The 24,143-nt window shown below is 37.9% G+C and overlaps 1 protein-coding gene across 2 annotated transcripts in view; it reads left to right on the plus strand.

Moving 5' to 3' along the window:
- LOC150077236 (epidermal retinol dehydrogenase 2-like) overlaps positions 1–24,143 on the plus strand; it is a 160,268-nt gene that overhangs the window by 124,148 nt on the left and 11,977 nt on the right. Inside the window, exon 4 of one of the 2 annotated variants that reach the window (XM_090385631.1) lies at positions 10,664–10,969. The exons of the other annotated variant lie outside the window; for it this stretch is intronic. Within the exon in view, the coding sequence (XP_090241757.1) occupies positions 10,664–10,820 (157 nt within the window). The 3' untranslated portion in view covers positions 10,821–10,969. Of the gene's footprint in view, positions 1–10,663; positions 10,970–24,143 lie in introns of those variants that run through there. 2 annotated transcript variants of the gene reach the window in all.

Here is a 24,143-nt window from a genome sequence, read left to right on the forward strand (position 1 = left end):
ATGTGTTAAAACAGCCCAGGTGATCAGATTGAGGTGTGTAGAGCTTTGAATATATTAAACAAGCTCAATGCTGATGGCATTCTTCCTCTTGCTCAGACTACACCCATGAGAGGACATAAATTGAAGAAGTATGTTTGTAGGATAGATGTACGAAAGTTTGTTTTCAGCCATCAGGTGGCTGATTATTGAAACAATTTCAGTCTGTTGTTTTGAATTGAAAGTGAGTAGTTTGAATAACATTAAGGAAGAACCAGGAAAACTATTCGCAGAGATGAATAGGTGATGTGGGAATTTATTTTTTGGCTGATGCTTTATAAGCTTGCTTTCTTGCACCATTTCACGCTACTTGTACTAATTTTACTTTTGTTAGGATGTATGCCACATGATCAGTAGTAGTCACAATGAGATGCTATGGACACCAGTATAAACTTCGTTTAGTACTCACTATGTTTTTCTAAATATATCTATATCAATCCAATTATGTTAAGGAGGCAGAAGAAGGTAAGAAAATTGAACAAGAGCATCCTTAAACTCAGGGGAAGTCCATATGGACTGGAGATGTGTGAATGTATTCGAAATTCACAAAGGGGGATCAGAAGGTAACATGTGTGATTACAGATCTGTTAACTTAATGTTTGTTAACTTAATGTCTGAAGACGCCTGGTCAGCGTGAAGAGGAAAAGACCAAACCCTCCAGCAATGAGAGCACAACAATACAAATGGCCCTCAGTCTGCAGCAGCTTTCACTCTCCCTCTTACGGCAGCGAGAGGATCAGAGTGGAAGCAGAGGGTGCTAAGAATCTCTGGGTACGACCAGGCTGCCATGCACGGAAATTGAACTTGGCCTGTTATAACGTACGATCACTCATCGGTGAAGACAGGATATTAGAGCTGGAAAAGGAATTAGAAAATGTGAATTGGAATATCATCGGTTTGGCTGAAACAAGAAGAAGAAATGAATCACTTATAGGTTTATCAAGTGGAAATCTGCTGTACACCAATGGAAACAGTGAAAGGAGTGAAGGTGGAGTTGGGTTTCTGGTCCATAAAGATTTTAAAAACAACATTTTGGAATTCAAAAGTACATCACCAAGGGTGTCAAGGCTAATACTCAAGATTTCTAAAAGGTACAAGCTAAAGATTATAATGATTTATGCACCAACATCGAGCCATGATTATGAAGAGGTTGAAGAAATGTACACCGAAATTGAGAGTCTTCTAGATGAGCAGAAAACCCACTACACTATTATTATGGGGGACTTCAATGGTAAGGTTGGAAAAAGGCAAAACAGCGCAGAAAGAGGAACTATAGGAAATTTTGGAATTGGTGAAAGAAATAAAAGAGGTGAAAGACTTGTGGAATTTGCAGAATCTCAAGGACTGTCAGTAATGAACACTTTTTTCAAGAAAAGGGTGAACAGAAAGTGGACATGGAAGAGCCCAAATGGATTAACAACTAATGAAATCGACTTATCCTCACTAACAGAAGATATATTGTGAATGATGTTACCGTCCTGAATAAGGTAAATGTTGGAAGTGATCACAGAATGGTAAGATGTACACTTGATATAGATGTAGGAAAGGAAAGGAAAAAACTGACTCGATTAAATAATACAAAGGTCTTTGAAATAACAGAGGAAGAGAAAAAGCAGTTTGTACTGGAACTTAAGAACAAGTTTGAGCTTCTGCAGACTGCTCAGGACCAAGATATCGACGAGGAATATTACAACTTTCTGAAAGTGATAAAGCCCAAGAAACCTATAGGGAAACAGAAATCCAAAGAAGAAAAAATTAGTCAAGAAACACTTGTCATGATGAACCAAAGACGACAAATGAAGAGCAAGAAAAACACTGACAGGGAGAAAATTGAGTATACTGAGTTATGCAAAGCCATTAGAAAGAGACTCCGAGAGGACATAAGAAGATTTAACACAAGAAAAGTAGAACAAGCATTAAGGGAAAACAAAGGATTTAAATCAGCAGCCATGAGCAGTAATACAGAAAGACAAATGATACTGAAACTGAAGAATAGCGATGGTGTACTTATAAACAGCAGAGAAGGCATAATTCAAATAGCAGAAGACTACTATAGAGAATTATACAAGGAGCGAGGGAATGATACCAGCAGTGGGGAAGATGGATTGCAAAGTAGCAACACATACGACATACCCGATATTCTTCCTGATGAGGTAGAACATGCATTGAAGAAAATGAAGAATCGGAAAGCCCCAGGGGAAGATGAAGTTACTGTAGAGTTGTTAAAATTGGGAGGAAGAGACATAACACAAAAACTGGCAAGGCTCTTCACAAAGTGCATTAGAAAAGGTGTGATGCCTAAGCAGTGGAATAATGCAATCATAGTTTTGCTGCATAAGAAAGGAGATAAATCAGAAATTGGAAATTATAGACCAATTAGCTTGTTATCCCATATCTACAAGTTGTTCACAAGGGTCATTACTAACAGATTAGAAAGAATACTTGATGAGAATCAACAGAAAGAGCAAGCTGGCTTTAGGACAGGATTCTCAACTATGGATCACCTTCACGTAATATCACAGCTAATGGAGAAAGCAAATGAATATAAAACACCATTATGCCTGGCGTTTGTGGATTATGAAAAGGCGTTTGACTCCATACAGCATAAGGCAATGTTCTGGGCACTGGAAAGACAAGGCATAGATACTCCATATATTATGATTTTGAAGAAAATATATGAGAGTGCTACATATTTTATTAGACTAGACAAAGACAGTAGCAAATTTAAAATCGAGAAAGGAGTTCGACAAGGAGACACAATATCTCCGAAGCTGTTTACTGCTGCCCTTGAGGAAGCTTTCAGAAAATTAGACTGGTCACAGAAAGGAGTCAATGTGAATGGAGAGTACCTAAACCATTTACGATTTGCAGATGACATTGTGGTCATAAGCCACGATCCCAAAGAATTAGAGGAAAATCTTAATCAGTTATGCACAGTTAGTAAGGATTTTGGACTAAAGATGAATATGGCTAAAACAAAAGTAATGATGAACAAGTATGCCACGGAAAGGGAAATAATGATTGAAGGAGCAGTAATTGAAAAGGTGGAGTCATATACTTATCTGGGACAAGTTATTAGCTGTAATAATGATAAATGGCTGGAAGTCAAGAGAAGAATAAATTTTGGATGGATAGCACTCAGGAAATATAGTCACATACTGAAGAGCAATATCCCAGTTTGTCTGAAACGTAAAATAATGAATCAATATATACTCCCCACCATGACTTATGGAAGTGAAACTTGGGCACTCACCAAAAGAATGGAAGAGAAGCTAAGAACTACACAGTGAAGAATGGAACGAATTATATTGGGAATCAGACTGTTAGATAAGAAGAGAAACACATGGATTAGGCAGCAAACTCAAGTAAAGGACATCCTTATCAAAACTAAAGAACTAAAATGGTCTTGGGCAGGACACATAGCTCGAAGACATGATGACAGATGGACTAAGAAAATAACAGAATGGTACCCAAGAGGAGCTAGAAGAAAACCTGGAAGACAAAGGCAGAGATGGATAGATGAAATTCATGAGTTTTTGAGTAGTAAATGGATGGCCAGTGCTCAAAACAGAAAAAACTGGAAATTTGCTGGAGAGGCCTTCATTCTGCAGTGGATTGAAAATGGCTGATGATGATGAACCACCCCTGAATCCATGAGTACCTCCCCGGGATCAGGGGGTGGTACCCATGGACTGGAGATGTGCAAATGTGACCCCAATCCACAAAGGGAGACACAGGTAATTACAGACCTGTTAGTTTAACTTCTGTTCCAGGGAAATTAATGAAGGCACTGGTTAAAGAAGCATTTCAGGATCATTTAGACAAGACTTTGGTTATAGCTCGGACACAGCATGTGTTTGTTAAGGGGCAGTCTTGTCTGACTAATTTGATTGGATACTATGATGTAGCCACAAAGGAACTGGATGCAAAGAATAACTTTGATATCATATATTTGAATATTAGAAAAGCCTTTGATACTGTTGCACAAATTGAATACTGCTGCACAAATTGGAGCAGTGTGGCATTGGAGGCAAATTGCTGCTATGAATAAAGGGATGGTTGAGTGGGAGAAGACAGAGAGTGGTAATCAATGGACACTGCTCTTCGTGGACTAATTTTATTAGTGGAGTCCCTCAGGGTTCAGTGTTGGGTCCATTGTTGTTTTCTGTATTTATAAATGATATTGATGATGGTATATCAGGTTTAATGTCCAAGTTTGCAGACGATACGAAGGTTGGCACTAATGACAGTACACTGCTGCAGCAGGATCTCGAAAAGTTGAGCAGACGGGTTGAGAGGTGGCAAATGAAGTTTAACATTGACAAATGTACAGTACTACATATGGGAAGCAGTAATCCCAGAGTAACGTATCAACTCTGTAGTACCACACTGACAGTGGTAGAGAATGAAAAGGACCTGGGGATAATTGTGCAGGCAGGTATGAAGTTTTCTGAGCAGTGCAGACGGTCTGCAAGAGTAGCTCATGGTGTCTAATTAATGATATACAGGAATTTTTCTAGCAGGGATAAGGAGGTGATTATCCCATTGTATAAGGCAATGGTCAGCCACACCTTGAGTACTGTATACAGGTCTGGAGGCCTCATTTTAAGAAGAATGTAGAGCTGTTTGAACGAGTACAGAGAATGCAACAAGATTAGTGAATGGAACAAAGGGTTGCTCTTACGAAGAAAGGCTTAAGTTTTGCAAATTACAGTGTCTGGAGACTAGGCACCTGCGAGGTGATCTAATTGAAGTGTATAAAGCCTTGAATGGTTTGATCATGCCCAATGCTAATGGGATTCTTCCTCTTGCTCAGAATAATTACCTGAGAGGGCATAAATTCAAATTGAGGAAAGACAGATGTAGGATAGATGTGCGGAAATTTGCCTTTAGCCAGAGGGTAGTTGGTTGTGGAACAGACTTCCATCCCTTGTTGTGGCAGTTGATAGCCTAAATAAATTTAAGGCTGAGCTGGACAGGTATTTCGAATGGATGGAGGGGTGAAATGGGAGTGTTTTTTTTTTTTTTTTTTTTTGTCTGATGCTGCATAAGTTTGCTTTCTTTTTCTTTTTCTTTTTTTTTTTTTATGTGAACCCCAAACACGAGAGGTATTAGAACCTATAATACTTAGTACCATGCTTGGGTTGGAGGTTGAGAAGACGAAAGAAGATATTTGTTGACATTGGACTTGAACTTCTGTAGATTGTAATTTTCAGGAAATACGTATGAAGGAAGGTTGTTCCAGAAAACGGCAGTTGAATGAATAAATGAGGAAGATGAAAAGTTGTTTCTGTTGGTTTGAAGTTGGACAGTAAATGGATGTTGCCTAGTGGCGGCACGTATTCGGACTGTTTTGAAAGAGAGAGCGGATTATAGAAGTATAGAAGCCAATTCAGAAGAACAGTGCCCATGGAAGTATCTGTAGAAGAGGCATGCAGCAGAAACAGTACGTCTATAAGAAAGCGAGTGGAGAGACTCTATTAGAGATGAATCATCAATTAACCTAACTGCCCTCTTCTGAATGGAATCAAGAAGCCTAAGAGAGGTTTTGGGGGGCACCACCCCAGATGTGGGAACAACATTCCATGGCAGAGCGGATTTGCGATTTATGCAGAGTGAGCAGCTGTTTGGAAGAAAAGTATCGGTATAATCGCAAATGCAATTAGATCAAGTTTACTACCAGTTTATAAGAGATTCCACTAGCAGAAACACAACTGGAAATTGTTTTTATTGTTTTATGGTAGTAACCCCTGGAAATGTGCTTTAGTAAAATTTGAAGTGTTAATAGTGTATCTCTGCCTTTACGGTGTTGTTTATTCAGTTGCTACACACGTGCAGCTTTGTTTATGTGTATCAAGCATGCCACCTCATTTTGTAATTGTGCTTTATTCCGTAAAAATGAGTAAAATACTTAAAAGGTGTGAAAAGGAAGTGTACTGGTGAAGACAATGCAGATTCAGAGAGAAAAAAAAGCGATATCGATAAACAGAGGCCGACTGGGTCAGAAATTCTTACCCGGGAAAATTTGTAGTGGCCTCATACTAGCGTTTATGGCCAAAATCACACCGGCCTCCGGCCCACTGGGGTTTCCCCGGTAAGGCTTATGGCCAGTCCGCCTCTGTCGATTGAGAAAAAATATGAAATTGTGAAATGCTTTGAGCGAAATGAAAGACCATGTGATATTGCACGTGCTACAGACCTAAATGAGGCAACGCCGAGAATTACAAAGAATGCAGAGAAAATAAAAACAACTTTGATTGCAGGAACAACTCAAAGTGTAATTAAAATCCATTAGATTAAGACACAAAGAATTGGAAGAGATGGAACAGCTGTCATCTGTTTGGATAGAAAATCGAACAAAAAACAAGTTTGCTTACGATAGAAGCAAAAGCATTGGCAATATTTTATTACGTAATAGTCGTAAAAAAATACATATTTTATTATGATTATTTATTGTGTTTGGTAATGTTTTGGTTTTTGTTTGTGTGTTCAATCTTGGGTGGCCGGCACCTAACCCTATTTTTCCCCATAGCGCCTGTTGTTTATGTTGCACGATTTTGTATTGCACGAGGGTTTCTAGGAACACAACTATCGTGCTATACGAGGACTGACTGTACCGACAAGGAGGAAATTGAGTATACTGAGTTATGCAAAGCCATTAGAAAGAGACTCAGAGAGGACATAAGAAGATTTAACACAAGAAAAGTTGAACAAGCATTAAGGGATAACAAAGGACTTAAATCAGCAGCCATGAGCAGTAATACAGAAAAACAAATGATACTGAAACTGAAGAATTGAAGTGGTGTACTTATAAATAGCAGAGAAGGCGCAATTCAAATAGCAGAAGACTACTATAGAGAATTATACAAGGAGCGAAGGAATGATGCCAGCAGTGGGGAAGATGGATTGTGAATTAGTAACACATACGACATACCCGATATTCTTCCTGATGAGGTAGAACATGCATTGAAGAAAATGAAGAATCAGAAAGCCCCGGGAGAAGATGACGTTACTGTAGAGTTGTTAAAATTGGGAGGAAGAGACATGACACAAAAACTGGCAAGACTCTTCACAAAATGCATTAGAAAAGGTGTGACACCTAAGCAATGGAATAATGCAATCATAGTTTTGCTGCATAAGACAGGAGATAAATCAGAAATTGGAAATTATAGACCAATTAAGCGTGTTATCCCACATCTACAAGTTATTCACAAGGGTCATTACTAACAGATTAGAAAGAATATTTGATGAGAATCAACCAAAAGAGCAAGCTGGCTTTAGAACAGGATTCTCAACTATTGATCACCTTCATGTAATATCACAGCTAATGGAGAAAGCAAATAAATATAAAACACCATTATGCCTGGCATTTGTGGATTATGAGAAGGCATTTGACTCCATACAGCATAAGGCAATGTTTCGGGCACAGGAAAGACAAGGCACAGATACCCCATATATTATGATTTTGAAGAAAATATATGAGAATGCTACCTCCTTTATTAGACTACACAAAGACAGTAGCAAATTTAAAATTAAGAAGGAGTTCGACAAGGAGACAGTATCTTCTAAGTTGTTTACTGCTGCCCTTGAGGAAGCTTTCAGAAGATTAGACTGGTCATAGAAAGGAGTCAATGTGAATGGAGAGTACCTAAACCATTTACGATTTGCAGATGACATTGTGGTCATAAGCCACGATCCCAAAGAATTAGAGGAAAATCTTAATCAGTTATGCAGTGTTAGTAAGGATTTTGGACTAAAAATGAATATGGCTAAAACAAAAGTAATGATGACACAAGTGTGCCACACCCTCTCCCCCATACTTCTCCTTTAACCCATGCACGGTACTAAGTACTATAAGTTTTGATACCTTTCGTGTTTGGGGTTTTCATGAAAAAAAAAAAAAAAAAGAAAGGGACATAATGATTGAAGGAGCAGTAATTGAAAAGGTGGAGTCATATACTTATCTGGGACAAGTTATTAGCTGTAATAATGATAAATGGCTGAAAGTCAAGAGAAGAATAAATTTTGGATGGATAGCATTCAGGAAATATAGTCACATACTGAGGAGCAATATCCCAGTTTGTCTGAAATGTAAAATAATGAACCAATGTATACTCCCCACCATGACTTATGGAAGTGAAACTTGGGCACTCACCAAAAGAATGGAAGAGAAGCTGAGAACTACACAAAGAAGAATGGAATGAATTATATTGGGAATCAGACTGTTAGATAAGAAGAGAAACACATGGATTAGGCAGCAAACTCAAGTAAAGGACATACTTATCAAAACTACAGAACTAAAATGGTCTTGGGCAGAACACATAGCTCGAAGACATGACAGATGGACTAAGAAAATAACAGAATGGTACCCAAGAGGAGTTAGAAGAAAACCTGGAAGACAACGGCGGAGATGGATAGATGAAATTCATGAGTTTGTGGGTAGTAAATGGATCACCATTGCACAAAACAGAAGGAACTGGAAAGTTCCTGGAGAGGCCTTCATCCTGCAGTGGATTGAAAATGTCTGATGATGATGTTGGTATGGCTCTCAGTATTCTTATCATGTTCAGTAATGTCCTCCCTGTTGTCAAATCTTCTTTTATATTGAACGTTTCCTTGATCCAACACTCATTTTCTTCAAGCTGTGTAAACAAACAGGTGATGCTTTGAACACTGTACGTATGAAAAAAAGGATAATACCAAATACCAAAACTTCAGCAAGATAGGATTGCTTTGACTGACAAAACCATTCAGTTAATTTAACGAAACGTGTACTGGTCATCTACTTTTAGGTGACATTTATGTTGCCCACTTCTAGGAATGCTGACCATCCATTAAGAGCTTACCTTTTGCACGAGGATGGAAAAGTAACTTTGTGCAAGAACAAATTTGTATTGGTCAAAAATATTACCAGAATGGGGCTGTAAATGATAATTTTATGTAATTAAGATGAAAATTTTATGCTGTTAAAAGCAAAACAGACAAAAAAAAAAAAAAAAAAAAAAATCAGTTGTTAAAAGAGAATAATTTTATTGCAGGATTTGTGGAAATTAAAAATAGTTAAAAACATTATTAAAAATAGCTCTTATATACAATAAACTCTTTAAAATCCGGCACCCTTGGAGATTGACAAGTGCTGGATTTTAAAATTTTCTGGAATTTAGAGATGTATAATGAGTGATTGCACAGAGTTTAAAAAAAAAAAAAAAAAAAGGTAAACTGCAGCCATTTATCAACCCACTGCAGGATGGAAGCCTCCTCAACAATTCATGCTGAGGGAAATGGACCATAATCTGCCACGCTGGTCCAGTGCAGGTTGGCAGATCGACCGTGTTTAGCAGTCAGGGGCTTGAACCCCGGTCTACTCAAAGTGCATGTGCCGTTGCACTCCCGCTCATGACCACTCGGCTATGGAGGCCATTTGATTGCACAGAATATATTTTAGTAAATGTTAAGCACAACTTATTTCCATCTGTAAAAATTTATAATGGTTACCTTGTCCTTTCATCAGTTTTTGCAGCCTGTGGGATTTAAACTGCATTGATAATGCAATAGCCTTAATTCTCATAGCAGAACAAACTTACCTTTGTAATGAGTTGCCCTAGTATTGCATTACTTTCTACAGATAACTTTAACTGTATTGCAACTTTGAAAACTGACTGTATACTGCAAGCCTTTGAACAACTTCTTTACAACTGTTTTGTCAGTGTGTTGTCACTAGAGGCTACCTGCCATCTAATGGGGGACCAGTTAGTCCTGGAACAGGCTGTCATGGCAGTCTCACCTTTTAAACAAATGGTCAATTAACCTTTGGAGAGGCCATCTCTTTGAAAGTAGTGCAATACCATGGCAACTTTTGATTGCAAATGTAGGTTTGTTCTGCTGTGAGAATTAAGATTATTACATTATCTATGCAGTTTGAATCTTTCTGACCACAACAAAAAAAACAAAAATTCAAGGACAAGATAGTCCTGCAACATCTTATAAAGAAAGAAATGTCACTCTTTTTTGCATGGATTCTTAAATACAACTGCGATCAAATGTGATACAAGTGCTGGATTTCTTTCTTAATATTTCTGGATTGCAAAGTGTTGATTATTTTGTAAAATGTGCCAGATTTTACAGAAGTTACTGTATAATTCTGTTTTTTTATCCATTAAACTGAATTTATTGTATTTTTCTAATAATTTAGCAGTCTGTAGATCTATTAAGTGACTATATCTAGTAAAAAAAAAAAAAAAAAAAAAAAAAAAGGTGTATGGACATGTTTTTGACGGAGGACTGGACCCTTTTAATTGTTTCTTGCAACTACAGAGTGCACTGTATACAGGAAGATAAAATTCCACTAAGTAGTTCATCATATAATGACTTTCTAAAATTTCTAATTTTTATTCATTTATTAACTTCTTAATTTGTAGTCTAATAAAAAAAATTACCCAGATTAATATTTTGCATTTTTGGAATGCTTTTAATTTTCATAGATTATCTGTATCTGATTTTTTAAGTAATTCTTTTGTTTTTTCATAAATGAATGTTTGTCACTATTTGGCAGTGTAGATTGCTTTAGCAGTTATTTGCTTTTCTTAGAGTAAATTTTCTAGTTATTGTATTGTATATTTTTCAATAGGCTCATGCCATTGACTGCACTATTCAAAGCATTCTCACTTGTGGGTTTGCTTCATCCAATGAAGAAATTCATCGGTCGTTTGTCAGATCCTGAAATCAATCTTCTTCCTTCTCCACATATAAAGGGTCTATCAGCATCACATAAACTGCAATTATGATGGACATTATGTATTCATTTTCAAAATTTCATTACTTTTTCAAAAATCCATTGTTATAGTCATTTGACTCATGGTTAATAATGATAATTATCCTGGATTTAAAAGAATCATTGTTACAACTTATGGCATTTGGAAAATCCCATTTGCAGGTAGCTAGGTAATCATATGAATTATTGGACTTTATTTATGACATAGTATATGGAATTCTAAATTTGTGTATTTTAATATTTTTATTGACTTTTCATCTTGTATATATCATATTCTTATACAGAATGCACCCAAACAAAGTATGGGCAGAGGCGGATTTAACGGCGGTCGCACCGGGCGCGTGCCATGGGCCCCAACTTCTGAAGGGCCCATGCAAAACTCCAACAAATTAGTTGAACATATTAGTTCAAAACTTTGTGATTATTATTATGCTATTATTAATTATATTATACATATATTATATTCAAATTTTATTGGAAATAAAACATTAATAGTACATAATATTTTTTATTTATTTAAAAAAATGGTTAACATGCATTTTTATTTTCCCTGTCTCTCTCTTTTTTTTTAAGGGGCCCAATATTTTCTTCTGCGCCCGGGGCCTCAACTGACCTTAATCCGCTCCTGAGTATGGGTGCATTCTAACTATACTAACTTAGTAGAGTTTGCCCCTGTCACAGTACAATTTATTTCTTAGTTGTATAATTTTTGTTGTTGGTGAGTTATGATGATGCCAGTCCATCTTATGCAGAGTTTGTAACTTATTATGAGTTACAAAGAAAAGACTTTTGTTTCACATTTCAAATGCAATATTTTGTTCTTTCTTAGACAGAAGATTTCTGGTAATTTTTCTATTGCACATGACATTCTTTTTTTATTTATGAGTTTGATTCAATATGATGTCACTTAGGAATTACATCATATGGATATTAATTTTTCATAATTTTGTAGTGAAATCCAATTCCAAATGAAATCCATTTTGAATTGGATCTCATTAGTTTCAAAAATTCAAATTTAAAGTTCACAAGAATATTGTTTGATCTAAGTGTAGAGTTTTAGCCTTAATTTTAATAATGGCGGACAAATGATATGTTACTGATTTCATATCCAAGTGTAAATAGTTTATTAAATAAAAAAGAAATTGAAGTGCCATTAGTTTTTGATTTTGTGCATGTATTGGTAAAAAATTACTATGGGCATATATAAAATCACTGTAACCATAATAAAAAAAAAAAAAAAAAAAACACCATTAAGTTCCCAAAAGATTTAATCGGAGTTTTACTTTGAACAGTTAAACAACAATACCCATTGGTTATAAGTTGCTTATGTGTTTGCAAACAAGTACAAAAAAATTATTACGTAACTTAATCATACTATCTTTTTTACACACTCACAGACCTACACCTGTTTTGTTAAGTAATTAACTTAAAATATTTCAGGAAAGCTTTTGATACTGTTGCACATGGAAGAATACTGTACAAATTGGAGCAGTATGGCATTAAGGACAAGTTGCTACAATGGAGAAGACAGAGAGTGGTAATCAAAGGATACTGCTCTACGTGGACTAATGTTATTAGTGGTGTCCATCAGGGTTTGGTGTTGTGCCCATTTGTTGTTTTGTATGTTTGTCAGTGATATTGATGAAGGTATATCGAGCTTAATGTCAAAGTTTGCAGATGATACTAAGATAGGCAGAGTTGCTAATAACAGTAATGACAGTATGGTGCCGTAACAGGATCTGGAAAAGTTGGATAGATGGGCTGAGAAGTGGCAACTGAAGTTTAACATTGATTGACAAATGCAAATTACTGCATATGGGTAGCAGTAGCCACAGAGAAATGTACCAGCTATGTGGTGTTACACTTAGGATAGTGGAAAATGAAAGAGACCTGGGGGTAATTGTGCAGGCAGATATGAAGTTTTCTGAGCAGTGCAGACAGGCTGCCAGAGTAGGTCATGGAGTCTTGTCAATGATATACAGGAATTTTGCGAGCAAAGATAAGGAGGTGATTATCCCCTTCTATACGGCAATGGTCACCACACCTTGAGTACTACATACAGGTCTGAAAGCCTTATTTTTGGAAGGATGTAGAGTTACTAGAACGAGTACAGAGAAGGGCAACAAGATTGGTGAAGGGGAACAAAGGGGTGCTCTTATGAAGAAAGGCTTAAGTTCTGCAAATTGCAGCTTCTGGAGACTAGGCACCTGCAAGGCGATCTGATTGAGGAGGCATCTGCAAGGCGATCTGATTGAGGTGTATAAGGCCTTGAATGGCTTGAGCAGGCTGAATACTGATGGGATTCTTCCTCTTGCTCTGATTACAAACTTGAGGGGGCACAGATGAAAGACAGTTGTAGAAAAGGAAAGACACTGAGGAAAGGCAGTTTCAGAATAGATGTGTGGAAGTTTTCCTTTAGCCAGCAGGTAGTTGATTGCTGGAACAAACTTCCATCTGTTTTTGTGGAAGTTTATAGCTTAAATAAATTCAAAGCAGAACTAGACAAACATGTGGAATGAATGGTTCAGTGAAATGGGAAGGTGTGTTTTTTTTTTTTTTTTTTGGCTGATGCTGTATAAGCTTGCTTTCTTGCATCATGTGCCTCTTCTAGTGCTAATGCTAAAAGAAGCAACACCAACATTCCTATTAAAAACAAAGCTAGAAAGACTGTTCACCAAAGAACAAGATGCACTCTGGACAGAGCACTTTAAGGAGATATTGAACAGCTAAACCCAGTTGCAACCTTCGAGGCCCTGGGTGCCATGCAAATTTGAGGTCAAGCAATATTTCTGCAATCCATAGAGTGGTCTTCAAAAGCGACTAAAGTTATTTCTAAGTTCCTACTTTCCTCTTAGCAATCTTATTTTTCAAACTGTTCTATACTTGAAAAGTCACAAATTAGAACACAGAAAGGAAACCCACCTTTCTTTATTTATCCACATATTTCTAGTTCACTAACCAACTAACACTTAAACTGCTTGGCCTCCTAGCAGCACTGATCAGTACTGAGTGCCACTCTTTTCACTCTTAGAATAGATTACTTCACTAAACAACTTCCAAATGCAGTAGAAAATTTACCTTTATGCAGATGACCTTTCCATCTCCTGCCATTCCCGAAACATGAGATCTATTGAAAGACAGCTTCAAATATCACTTAATGAAATACAGCAATGGGTCAGCCTCAGTGGCTATCGACCCTCGCAGCAGAAAACAGTTGCTATCCATTTCTGTAGACAACGCAAGTTTCACCTGGATCCTGAACTTCAGATCTCTAATATATCCATCCCAGTCACTAATAACATCCGATTTCTAGGATTAATCTTAGACAACAAATTAAACTTCTTAGATTGTATTAAAAATATACATACTTGTTGTCTAAAAAAGTAGAACATACTCAGAACTATATCCGCCTAGACATGGGGTGCAGATCGTACCTCCTTGCGTCGTCTATATAGGGCTTTAATCAGATCATGTCTGGATTATGGAGCTGCCATCTCCGTAGCCGAGCGGTCAGGAGCGGGAGTGCAGTTGCACACGCTCTTTGAGTAGACTGGGGTTCAAGCCCCTGACTGCTAAATACGGTCGATCTGCCAACCCGCACTGGACCAGTGTGGCAGATTATGGTCCATTTCCCTTAGCATGAATTGTTGAGGAGGCTTCCATCCTGCAGTGGGTTGATAATGGCTGCAGTTTACTTTTTTTACATCTACGATTCTGCCAAAGCGAGTGCATTGTGTTGGCTTGATCCAGTTCAACACAGTGCTTTGAGAATTTCACTTGGTGCATTTAGAACATCGCCAGCACACAGTCTCTACATTGATGCTCATGAGCCCCCACTAAGTTTATGTAGGAAAGCACTGTTACGGAAGTATGCTGTTAAGATACAAAGTTGTGCGACACATCCCATTCAGTCATGCCTATTCAATCCACCATTAGAAAACCTCTATAGTAATAAATCTAGCATAGTAAAGCCAGCTGGTCTTTGCCTTCTTGATCTGATGATGAGTGGAGAAAAGGAGTGATCATCAAACTACCAAAGACAGTCAATATCACCGATTGTAACAACTGGAGGGCATCATACTCCTTTCAGTCCCCAGCAATTCTGTGTTGTCTTACTTAAATGGCTACAAACTCTGGCCGACAAAACCCTACAAGAAAAGCAAGCTGGTTTCCACCATGGGCGATCGTGCAGTAAACAAATCTTCACACTGCACAATATTATTGCGGAGATGGGAGAAATCCCAGGTGCCGTCTGACACGAACATACCTGCACAATATTATTGAACAGAGTGTGGAATTCCACTGGCCACTCTCAATTAATTTTATAGATTTCAAAAAAGCTTTCGACAGTGTACATCAGTGGCGGATCCAGAAAAAATGCAGGAGGGGTACCATTTTGTGATGGGATGCCATTTTGTGCCTTGTTTGTGCACAAACAAGGCACAAAAAAAATATGACACTCAAACATAATGTGACTGGTGGACACAGGCACAAAGCTCAAGTCTGAATTACTTTGAAGTAAACATTAGATGCGACCAAACTGTGTGACACCTTGAACTAGAATGGCGATCATATCAGCATCAGTGTTGCCAACTGTAATCAGTTGAAAATAGCTGAGCCACAATGCAAAAATAGATAAAATCGTATGTTAACAATGAAAAAAAAAAAAAAAAAAAAAAAGGAAATTTAAACGATGGTGAATATTCTCCATAAAATGACAGGGGGGGGCACGTGCCCCAGTGTCCCTACCATGAATCCGCCACTGGTGTACATAGTCACTGTGGAGCATCATGGGAATGTATGGGATCCCTTACTACTACATCAGTATTTTACGGATCCTCTACCTGAACTCCAGTTGCTATGTGAAGACAGACACTGGCACCACCAACTTCTTCACTATCAACATTGGCATACGACAAGGTGTTCTCTCACCCCTTTTTGTTCCTTCTGACCATGGACTTTGTCATACATAAAGACTTGACTGGGCATTGCATGGAACATCCAGTCTTGCCTCACAGATCTGGACTTTGCAGACAACATTGCATTGCTAGCAGAAACAACAAAATATTTTTAAGGTTTTTGATTAATGAACAAAACTGTGCAATATATTTTTAAATAGTTGGATTATATGTATTGTAATACTTGAGATTCGTGGCTAAAGGAACAATCCAAGCAACAATCCAAGACCACAGACCAAGCAAATAATACTCCTCTGAAAATACCAGCGGCATCTCCTCCTCCAATGATTCAGCAGCATCTCCTCCTCCAAAGGCTTCTCTTAATCTGCCTTAGCTTGCCTAACTCCTTTAGTGAATTGATTGCAGACTAGTTTGCACTTATTGTAGGTTTCTGTGTCTCCTGCTAATTCATAATCATTCTATGCATTTTTATTCTCTGCTATGATCCAGGAAAAAATCATAGAAATACTTTTAAAAATAGCAGAATTGTTGTAGCCCCTGCATTACATTTCAGGGGACCTAATTTGGGAGTGAAAGTATGGAATAACTTATAATTGATAACATTTTTTGAAAATACAAGCTGGGACCTTTTTTTTTTTTTTTATCATACATGTTAATGTGTCACTGCTCATATTAAACATCATCTGTAAAAGAAAGTCCAGCAAATCTGCCATTGTTAGAAGCATTTTTGAAGCTCCTGCTCTTTAATCTCCCCTACATATCCTGCGATTTTTTTGTGACTTTTTGAAAAATTGTGAAATCTCTGCTCTTTCAATGCAAAACCTCACTTCCTAAGTACATGAAGTGTGAAGACAAAGTTTCAATGTTCATTATCAGTCTCATTGGTCACTTGTTCATAATAGACATAAATAAGTTCCTTTATTTAAATACTATAAATAAGTTCCTTTATTATTTTGATAGACTTTATTACAGGGTTAGCAACTAGTGGTTGCCAATCTTAGAATAAATAAATATTCATTTATTTGTTATTCAAGAGAATTATATAACGATTAGCTGATGAAAATATATCTGTTATGGCCAAGGCCAGAAGGGATTACCAGATAACAAAATACATAAATAATAAAATGATTTATATTTACATTAAGGGTCAAGATACACATATGTACTTATACATAGGGTGGCAGGGCCATGATGAGCCATTTTAGTACCTGAGGCAAGAATGAAAACTTGCACCCTACTGTTAATGATGGCAACATTGGCAATTATTTAATCTTCCTTTTGGTATCCCTTTTAGCTTTTCACATGAGGAAAGAGCCTCGTTTGCCTTGGCACGGCTCTGCAGGGTGGGGCAGGGAAATGGAAGATTTTAGAAACCGATTTTCTGTACTGGTGTGGTGGGGGGGGATTGCATCACCCAATGCACTCTTGTCACATCATACCATTTAATAACCATAGAACAGTGGAGTCATGCACAACATGCTTTTGCCGTCAAGGCATTTTACAAAAGCTTAAGGTGAATTTCACATTCACCTTAAGCTTAAGGGCCCCTCAAAGTTGACACCTGTAAATGGTGAGGGGACCACCCACTTATGCTGCTGGTCCTCCAAATTAGCATCACTGGGATACAGCACCCACAGCCTAACATTAATTCTAGGCTAACATCAAGGGAATCCAGCATGTTTGCCATGCACTGACTGCGACCCATAGAAATTCGGAAATTGTGGTTGAGAGACCCAGCTTCAACACAAGACTTTGGCCCCTGCTTCAACAAGATGGATGGCCTGGCTAGAATCAATTGGCTAGTGGGTTTGCCTGCAAGGATCAACCATGTCAATGCCATGCTCCTACTCTTGTGGTTCGAGGGACAGGATTCAGGCTGGCGGCAGTGCAGGTATGGTGTGTGGGTAGCCCTGGTGTTCCCACTCCTCAGTGCATTTATTGCTTGCTAGGTAGTGGGTGTCCCTTTGGGCTCTGTAGTGGGTGGGGAGCCTGGACACTGAACCAAAACAAAATCTCCATGAATCTTGATAAAATAATTTCTTCTGGGGCCCCAACTCGGTCCCTAACTGAAAACTTGACCACTGACCCAGAGAATGTCACTTCTGCAAAAAAATAGAAAAAAGAGGTTATATCAGGCCCAACATCTCGGATCCTGATAATTCACTCAACTAGTGAGAAGCCTATAGGAAAGAGTCACCCTTCTTTATCCAGGCTCTCCTAAGTCTGGCAAATGGCTTTTCTCGGGTGACAGGCATTAGCATTAGTAGAGGCATATGATAAAAGAAAACAAGCTTATACAACATCAGCCAAAAAAAAACCCCTACCCATTTCACTGATTTATTCGTTCCAAATGTTTGTCTAGTTCTGTCTTGAATTTATTTAAGCTATCAACTTCCACAACAACAGATGGAAGTTTGTTTGTCTACCTGCTGGCTAAAGGCAAATTTTCGAACATCTATTCTACAACTGTCTTTCCTGAGTTTGAATCTATGCCCCCTCAGGTTTGTAATCTGAGCAAGAGGAAGAATCCCATCAGCATTGAGCCTGCTCAATCCATTCAAGGCCTTATACACCTCAGCCAGATCACCTTGCAGGTGCCTAGTCTCCAGCCGTTGCAATTTGCAGAACTTAAGCCTTTCTTCATAAGAGCACCCCTTTGTTCCTCTCAACAGTTTTGTTGAGGGGAACAAAGGGGTGCTCTTTGTTCACCTCAACAGTTTTGTTGCCCTTCTCTGTACTCGTTCTAGCAACTCTACATCCTTCCTAAAATCAGGCTTCCAAATCTGTATGCAGTTCTCAAGATGTGGCCTGACCATTGCCTTCTAAAAGAGGATAATCACTTCCTTATCCCTGCTCGCAAAATTTCTGTATATCATTGACAGAATCCCATGACCTAGTCTGGCAACCTGTCTGCACTGCTTAGAAAACATCATATCTGACTGCACAATTACCCCCAGGTCTCTTTCATTCTGCACTCCCCTGAGTGTAACACCACCCAGTTGGTACATTTTTCTGGGGTTACTGCTACCCATATGCAGTACTTTGCATTTGTCAATGTTAAACTTCAGTTGCCATTTCTCAGCCAATCTGCCCAACTTTTCCAGATCTTGTTGCAGCAGCATACTGTCATTGCCGTTATTAACAACTCTGCCATCCTTTGTATCATCTGCAAACTTTGACATTAAGCTTGGTATACCTAGGTCTTACAATACCGAGATTCCAGGATCCTGGTCATTTTTTTCCGGTATTGATACAAAAATACAGGTTTTTCGGTACTAATTTAAAAAATAATTATCCATGATTTATTCACATAAAGGTTATAAAATTGACAATAAATCATTAATACTGCTGAATTTGCAAATGCGGGATTGTTAATCACAGTACAAATGCAACGGAAACCTGAAAACGTGATAAAACTGTAAGATAAAATCTTACAAATATATTTCTCTTAGTGAGTATAGTGTGTGTGGAAGTAAAGCACTTAAGGAATAACGAAAACATCATTACAGAAATATTTCCATTAGTGACAGTAGGTCTGGTAGTGCAATTAAGGAATATAGTGAACAAAGGTATGGTATGGCAGGTGCGGAAGATTTAAAATTAAAAGCTTCTGAACAATAGTTCATTCCCACTATTAAACCACTACTTGAAGATGCCACACTTAGTGCATTTTGGGAAAGGGTGTCAGTATGCAGCAGTTCAAAGCTATTGTGAACAGGTGATCTTGAGGTAAAAGATGAAAGCATTTCGTTGTGGGAGAAAAATATTCTGTTTTTCCCACCAAAGGAAGAAAAGTGAGTTTAAAGAATAATACCGTGATTGGGTCAGGTTTAAATTAGATAGGGGGAGATACGTAAATGTGTGCAAACCCTTCTGGCATTTGCACATCAGCTTGCATATAAAAAAGTAGTACAAGGGGCGATTGTAACTTGCAACCAATTCAATAAATAAATAAATGAGAAGGAAATAAATAAGGTGCTTGCACCAAAAGAGGGGTTTGTGGTTGTTGTTCGGACGGGTTGCAGACTTCCATGAGTGGTAGTTCTGGATTCAGTTTGGGTCCAGTTCTGGGAGTGTCCAGCTATATAGTGAAGGGTTCCGCTGGGCATGTTCCTGTGCTAAAAGTTAATCCGGAAGTTGAATAACAAGCCAGTCAGATAGTGCCCTGGCTTCTACTACTGCTGTGGTAATTTCCTTCAGTATTAAGTACTTTGTACTATCTCAGTACAAAGCACCAACCAGAGAACTGTTCTCGAAATCCTGAAATAAGACAGTACTGGAAGAGCTATGCAGCAGAGATGCAGAGTTCAACTAAGAAGAGAGAGGAAGACATCACTGCACTCCATGGAAGGAACCTGCACAAAGTAATCCCACCGTGAAAGAGAAGGAAGGTAAGTCCTCTGAACTCTGTTGTTTTGGAAATGGTACTTAGATAAAGTGAGAGATTATTTTAGAGTAAGGTTGAAGTTGAAGAAACACGAGAAATAAGGAAATGTTCAGTATTGAGTTGGTTTATTGGTTGAAGTTGGAAAGAATATTGATATTGCTAAACTAAGAGAGATTACATGGAATTATTAGCATTAAATTAGGATTGCTGTTGTGAAGAGAATTGATATTCGTGATTAAGATTGAATTAGTTGTGTTTTGAGAGAAATTTTAAGGAAATGATAGCATGTATTAACATATTAAATGAAAAAAATGAATAGATTAGATGTAAATGAACGCCAGATATATATTGTAAGTAGATTTGTATGATAAATGATTTGTTTTATATTTGTGTCATTGCTCTTGCGAAACTGATAGCTCACATATAATATATATACTTGTGGGGGGAGATATCCCTCAGCTCCTGGAAATTTTCATTTTTTTAATGCAGTCAGGTAGCTTGTGGGGCATAGTGCTTGAGGGGAGCTGCTGTACGAAAATCACAGCAGTGGCCACTGACAGCGATACTAAGGTACAGGGAAATAAAAATTAATAAATAACACCCCCCCCCCCCAACTTGGATTTGTTTTCCTCACCAAGCTTAACCGTTAGTCCCTGGCTAAACCATGGCTGAATTATGCAGAGCAAAAACCATGCAATCCTTGGCCACTGGCATGGGCTGCTTATTTGTTACCTTGTGGAAACTCACATTTTTCATCTATAAAATAGGAAAAGTGACCATAGAATATGTGCAAATTTACAGACACAATACTGATGCATTGTAGCCTTAGTTGCTTTGGCAAAAAAAAACAAGAACACAAACATTTTGAATAAAATCAGTTTTTGCAAGAATATATTTCTATTTTATATCAGTTATATTGCATACCCAACTTACTTTATATTTTACTATAAAGCCATCTGCAAAGCCATCAAAACAATGTGCTGACGTTTATTGACACTTCTTGTAATAGTATGTTGTATCTTGCTTTTTGCCAGACTGATGGCATGGATGACATCTTTCCCACATTACAATATCCCTTTGTGTTTAGAGGAAATTTCACAAATGCATATGGAATGTTCTTCATCATTCTGGTGATAGTAATCTGAGTAGTACAGTATCCCTCACCTTATGAGACAAGCTCTCTTATTACCGCAAGGTGAAAGCCATATAAATTCATTTTTCTTCCTGAGTGTTTATTGAAGAGATGAAAGGTGTTCAGAAGCATAATTTGAAAAATGTGAATTGTCAGTTTTTTGTACCAACTATCTTTCTTTCACACAAATAATAAGCCATCACGTGGTCTTTACAATCTACTCCAGACATATATTTGTTATTTCCAGTAATGGCTTTGGGCTTAATTTCTGTTTGGCCTCTCTTGTTTCTGACTTCTATCATTTCATGCTTGAACTCAATAGAAATTATTAGAATGTCTCTCTTGTCATTCCATTTTGAAACAGCCACACCATTGGCATATTTGCATATACTTTCTCCTGGTTTTTAGCTCTGCTGTTCAAACATTCTTTGGAATTTTTTTTCTGTCATCATGTTCTGCCTTGACTTTATTTAAGCTGTCAACTTCTACAATGATAGATGGAAGTTTGTTCCAGCAATCAACCACATGATATTCTATAAATGTCATTCCTCAATTTGAATTTATGTCCCCTCAGGTCAAGAAGCAGAATTCCATCAGCATTAAGCTTGCTAAAGCCATTGAAGGCCTTCTACACCTCAATCAGATCACCTCATAGGTGCCTAGTCACCAGACACTGTAATTTGCAAATCTTAAGCCTTCCTTTGTAAGAGCAACTCCTTTTCCATTCACTAATCTTGTTTCCCTTCTCTGCACTCATTCCAGCAGCTCTACATCCTAAAATGAGGACTCCAGACCTGTATACAGTACTCAAGGTGCAGCCTGACCATTGCCTTATACAAAGGGATAATCAGCTCCTTATATCTGCTAGAAAAATTCCTGTATATCATTGATAAGACAAAATGAGCTACTCTTGCAGACTGTCTGCACTGCTCAGAATACTTCATAACTGACTGCACAATTATCCCCAGGTCCTTTTCATTCTCTACCACCTTGAGTGTAGTACCACACAGTTGATATGTTACTCTGGGGTTTCTGCTTCCCATATGCAGTACTTTACATTTGTCAATGTTAAACTTCAGTTGCCACCTTTCAGCCGATCTCAAAATTTCTAGATCCTCTTGCAGTAGCATACTGTCATTAACAACCCTGCCAACCTTCATATCATCTGCAAACTAAGGCACTAACCCTGATATGCCTTCATCAATATCATTGATAAATATAGAAAGCAACAATGGGTCCAACACCGAAACTTGGGGGACTCCACTAATAACATTAGTTCACGAAGAGCTGTGTCCATTGATTACCAATCTCTGTCTTCTCTCACTCAATCATCCTTTATCAATAGCAGCATTTTGCCCTTAATGCCATATTGCTCAAATTTGTACAGTAGTCTTCCATGCGCAACAGTATCAAAAGCTTTTCTAAGATCCAAGTATATGATATCAAAATTATTTTTTGCATCCACTTCCTTTTTGGGCAACTTCATAGTATTCAATCAAATTGATCAGACAAGACTTCCCCTGAACAAACTCATGCTGTGTCCGAACTATAACCAAAGTGTTGTCTAGATGATCCTGTAGTGCATCTTTAACCAGTGCCTCCATTAATTTTCCCAGAACAGAAGTTAACAGGTCTGTAATTAATTGGAGTCACATTTGCAAATCTCCAGTCCATGTGTACCTCCCCTGAATCTAGGAATGCTCTGATAATTATTGCTAAGGGTTTGTTTCCTTCCTTTGCCACTCCTTTAATACAACTGGAAGATCCCATCCATCTCAGGTGCTTTTTTTATGTTTTTCTTCAACAATTCTCCTCCACTTTGCTCTCAGTTATTAAAAAATCATTTAAATCACTGCTGTAGTTTAATACGCCTCTGGTATTCCCCTCCCCGAATAACTCCTTGTGTGTAAATGTTGATGCAAAATACTGATTCAGTTTGTTAACTGCCTGAGCAGAATCATCAACAGTTGAACCATTGATATCAAGTGGAATAATCTGATTCATTCCTTTCCTTCTAGAGTTTACATAAGTAAAGAACTCTTGGCTGTTTTTCTTTGCATCCTTTGCCAAAGATATCTCATAATCTGCCTTTGCCTGCCTAACCTTCTTTGTGACTTGATTACAGACCAGCTTGTACCTTCCATAGGCTTTTGAGTTACTTGTTAATTTATATGTGTTCATGCATTTTCTTTCTCTGCCACATGTCTCATTAGTTCATCTGACATCCATTTAGGCCTAAACCTTGAACAATATTTCTTAGTTGGTATGAAAAGCGTAGTAGCTTCCAAGATTAATTCTTTGAATTCTTCCCATTTAGAATTTGCTGTTGGTAACATCATCAGTTGGTCCCACTGTATAGACTTCAAAAACTGTCTTAGACCTCCCTAGTCCCTCTACGAAAGCAAAAACGCTTCCCTTTACCCTTGATGGTAGTTACCTCTTTGAGTAAATCCCACATCGGCACACTGTGATAACCGTCACCTAGTGTCTCCTTTATCTGCAGATTTTTAATACATGAAGAATCACTACTGATAATCAAATCAAGAGTATGACTTCCTCTGGTGCCTTCCGAACATTCTGCTGTTGAAAAGAATCATCCAATAAATCCATAAAAGCCCTACTAGTGTGTGAGTGACCAACACACAAGTTCCAGTCAATATCTCGGAAAATAAAACCCCCAATATAAGACAATCTGATTTACTGGCCCACTATTTCTCTGTACAGCTGTTCATTATACTCACCAGAGTCATTAGGCCTATAGCACACTCCTACTCTCAGTCAAACCAAACTGACTCAACATTGCAGTGTCCCCCCATTTCAACTGAATGCACTTCCTTAGATTTTATGTGTTTCTTAACTAATAGCACAACCCCTCCTCCCTTCCTATCTTGTCTATCC

This window comes from Mastigoproctus giganteus, chromosome 12 (genome assembly GCF_048544385.1).
Source record: "Mastigoproctus giganteus isolate SK-2022 chromosome 12, ASM4854438v1, whole genome shotgun sequence".
Lineage (NCBI taxonomy): Eukaryota > Metazoa > Arthropoda > Arachnida > Uropygi > Thelyphonidae > Mastigoproctus > Mastigoproctus giganteus.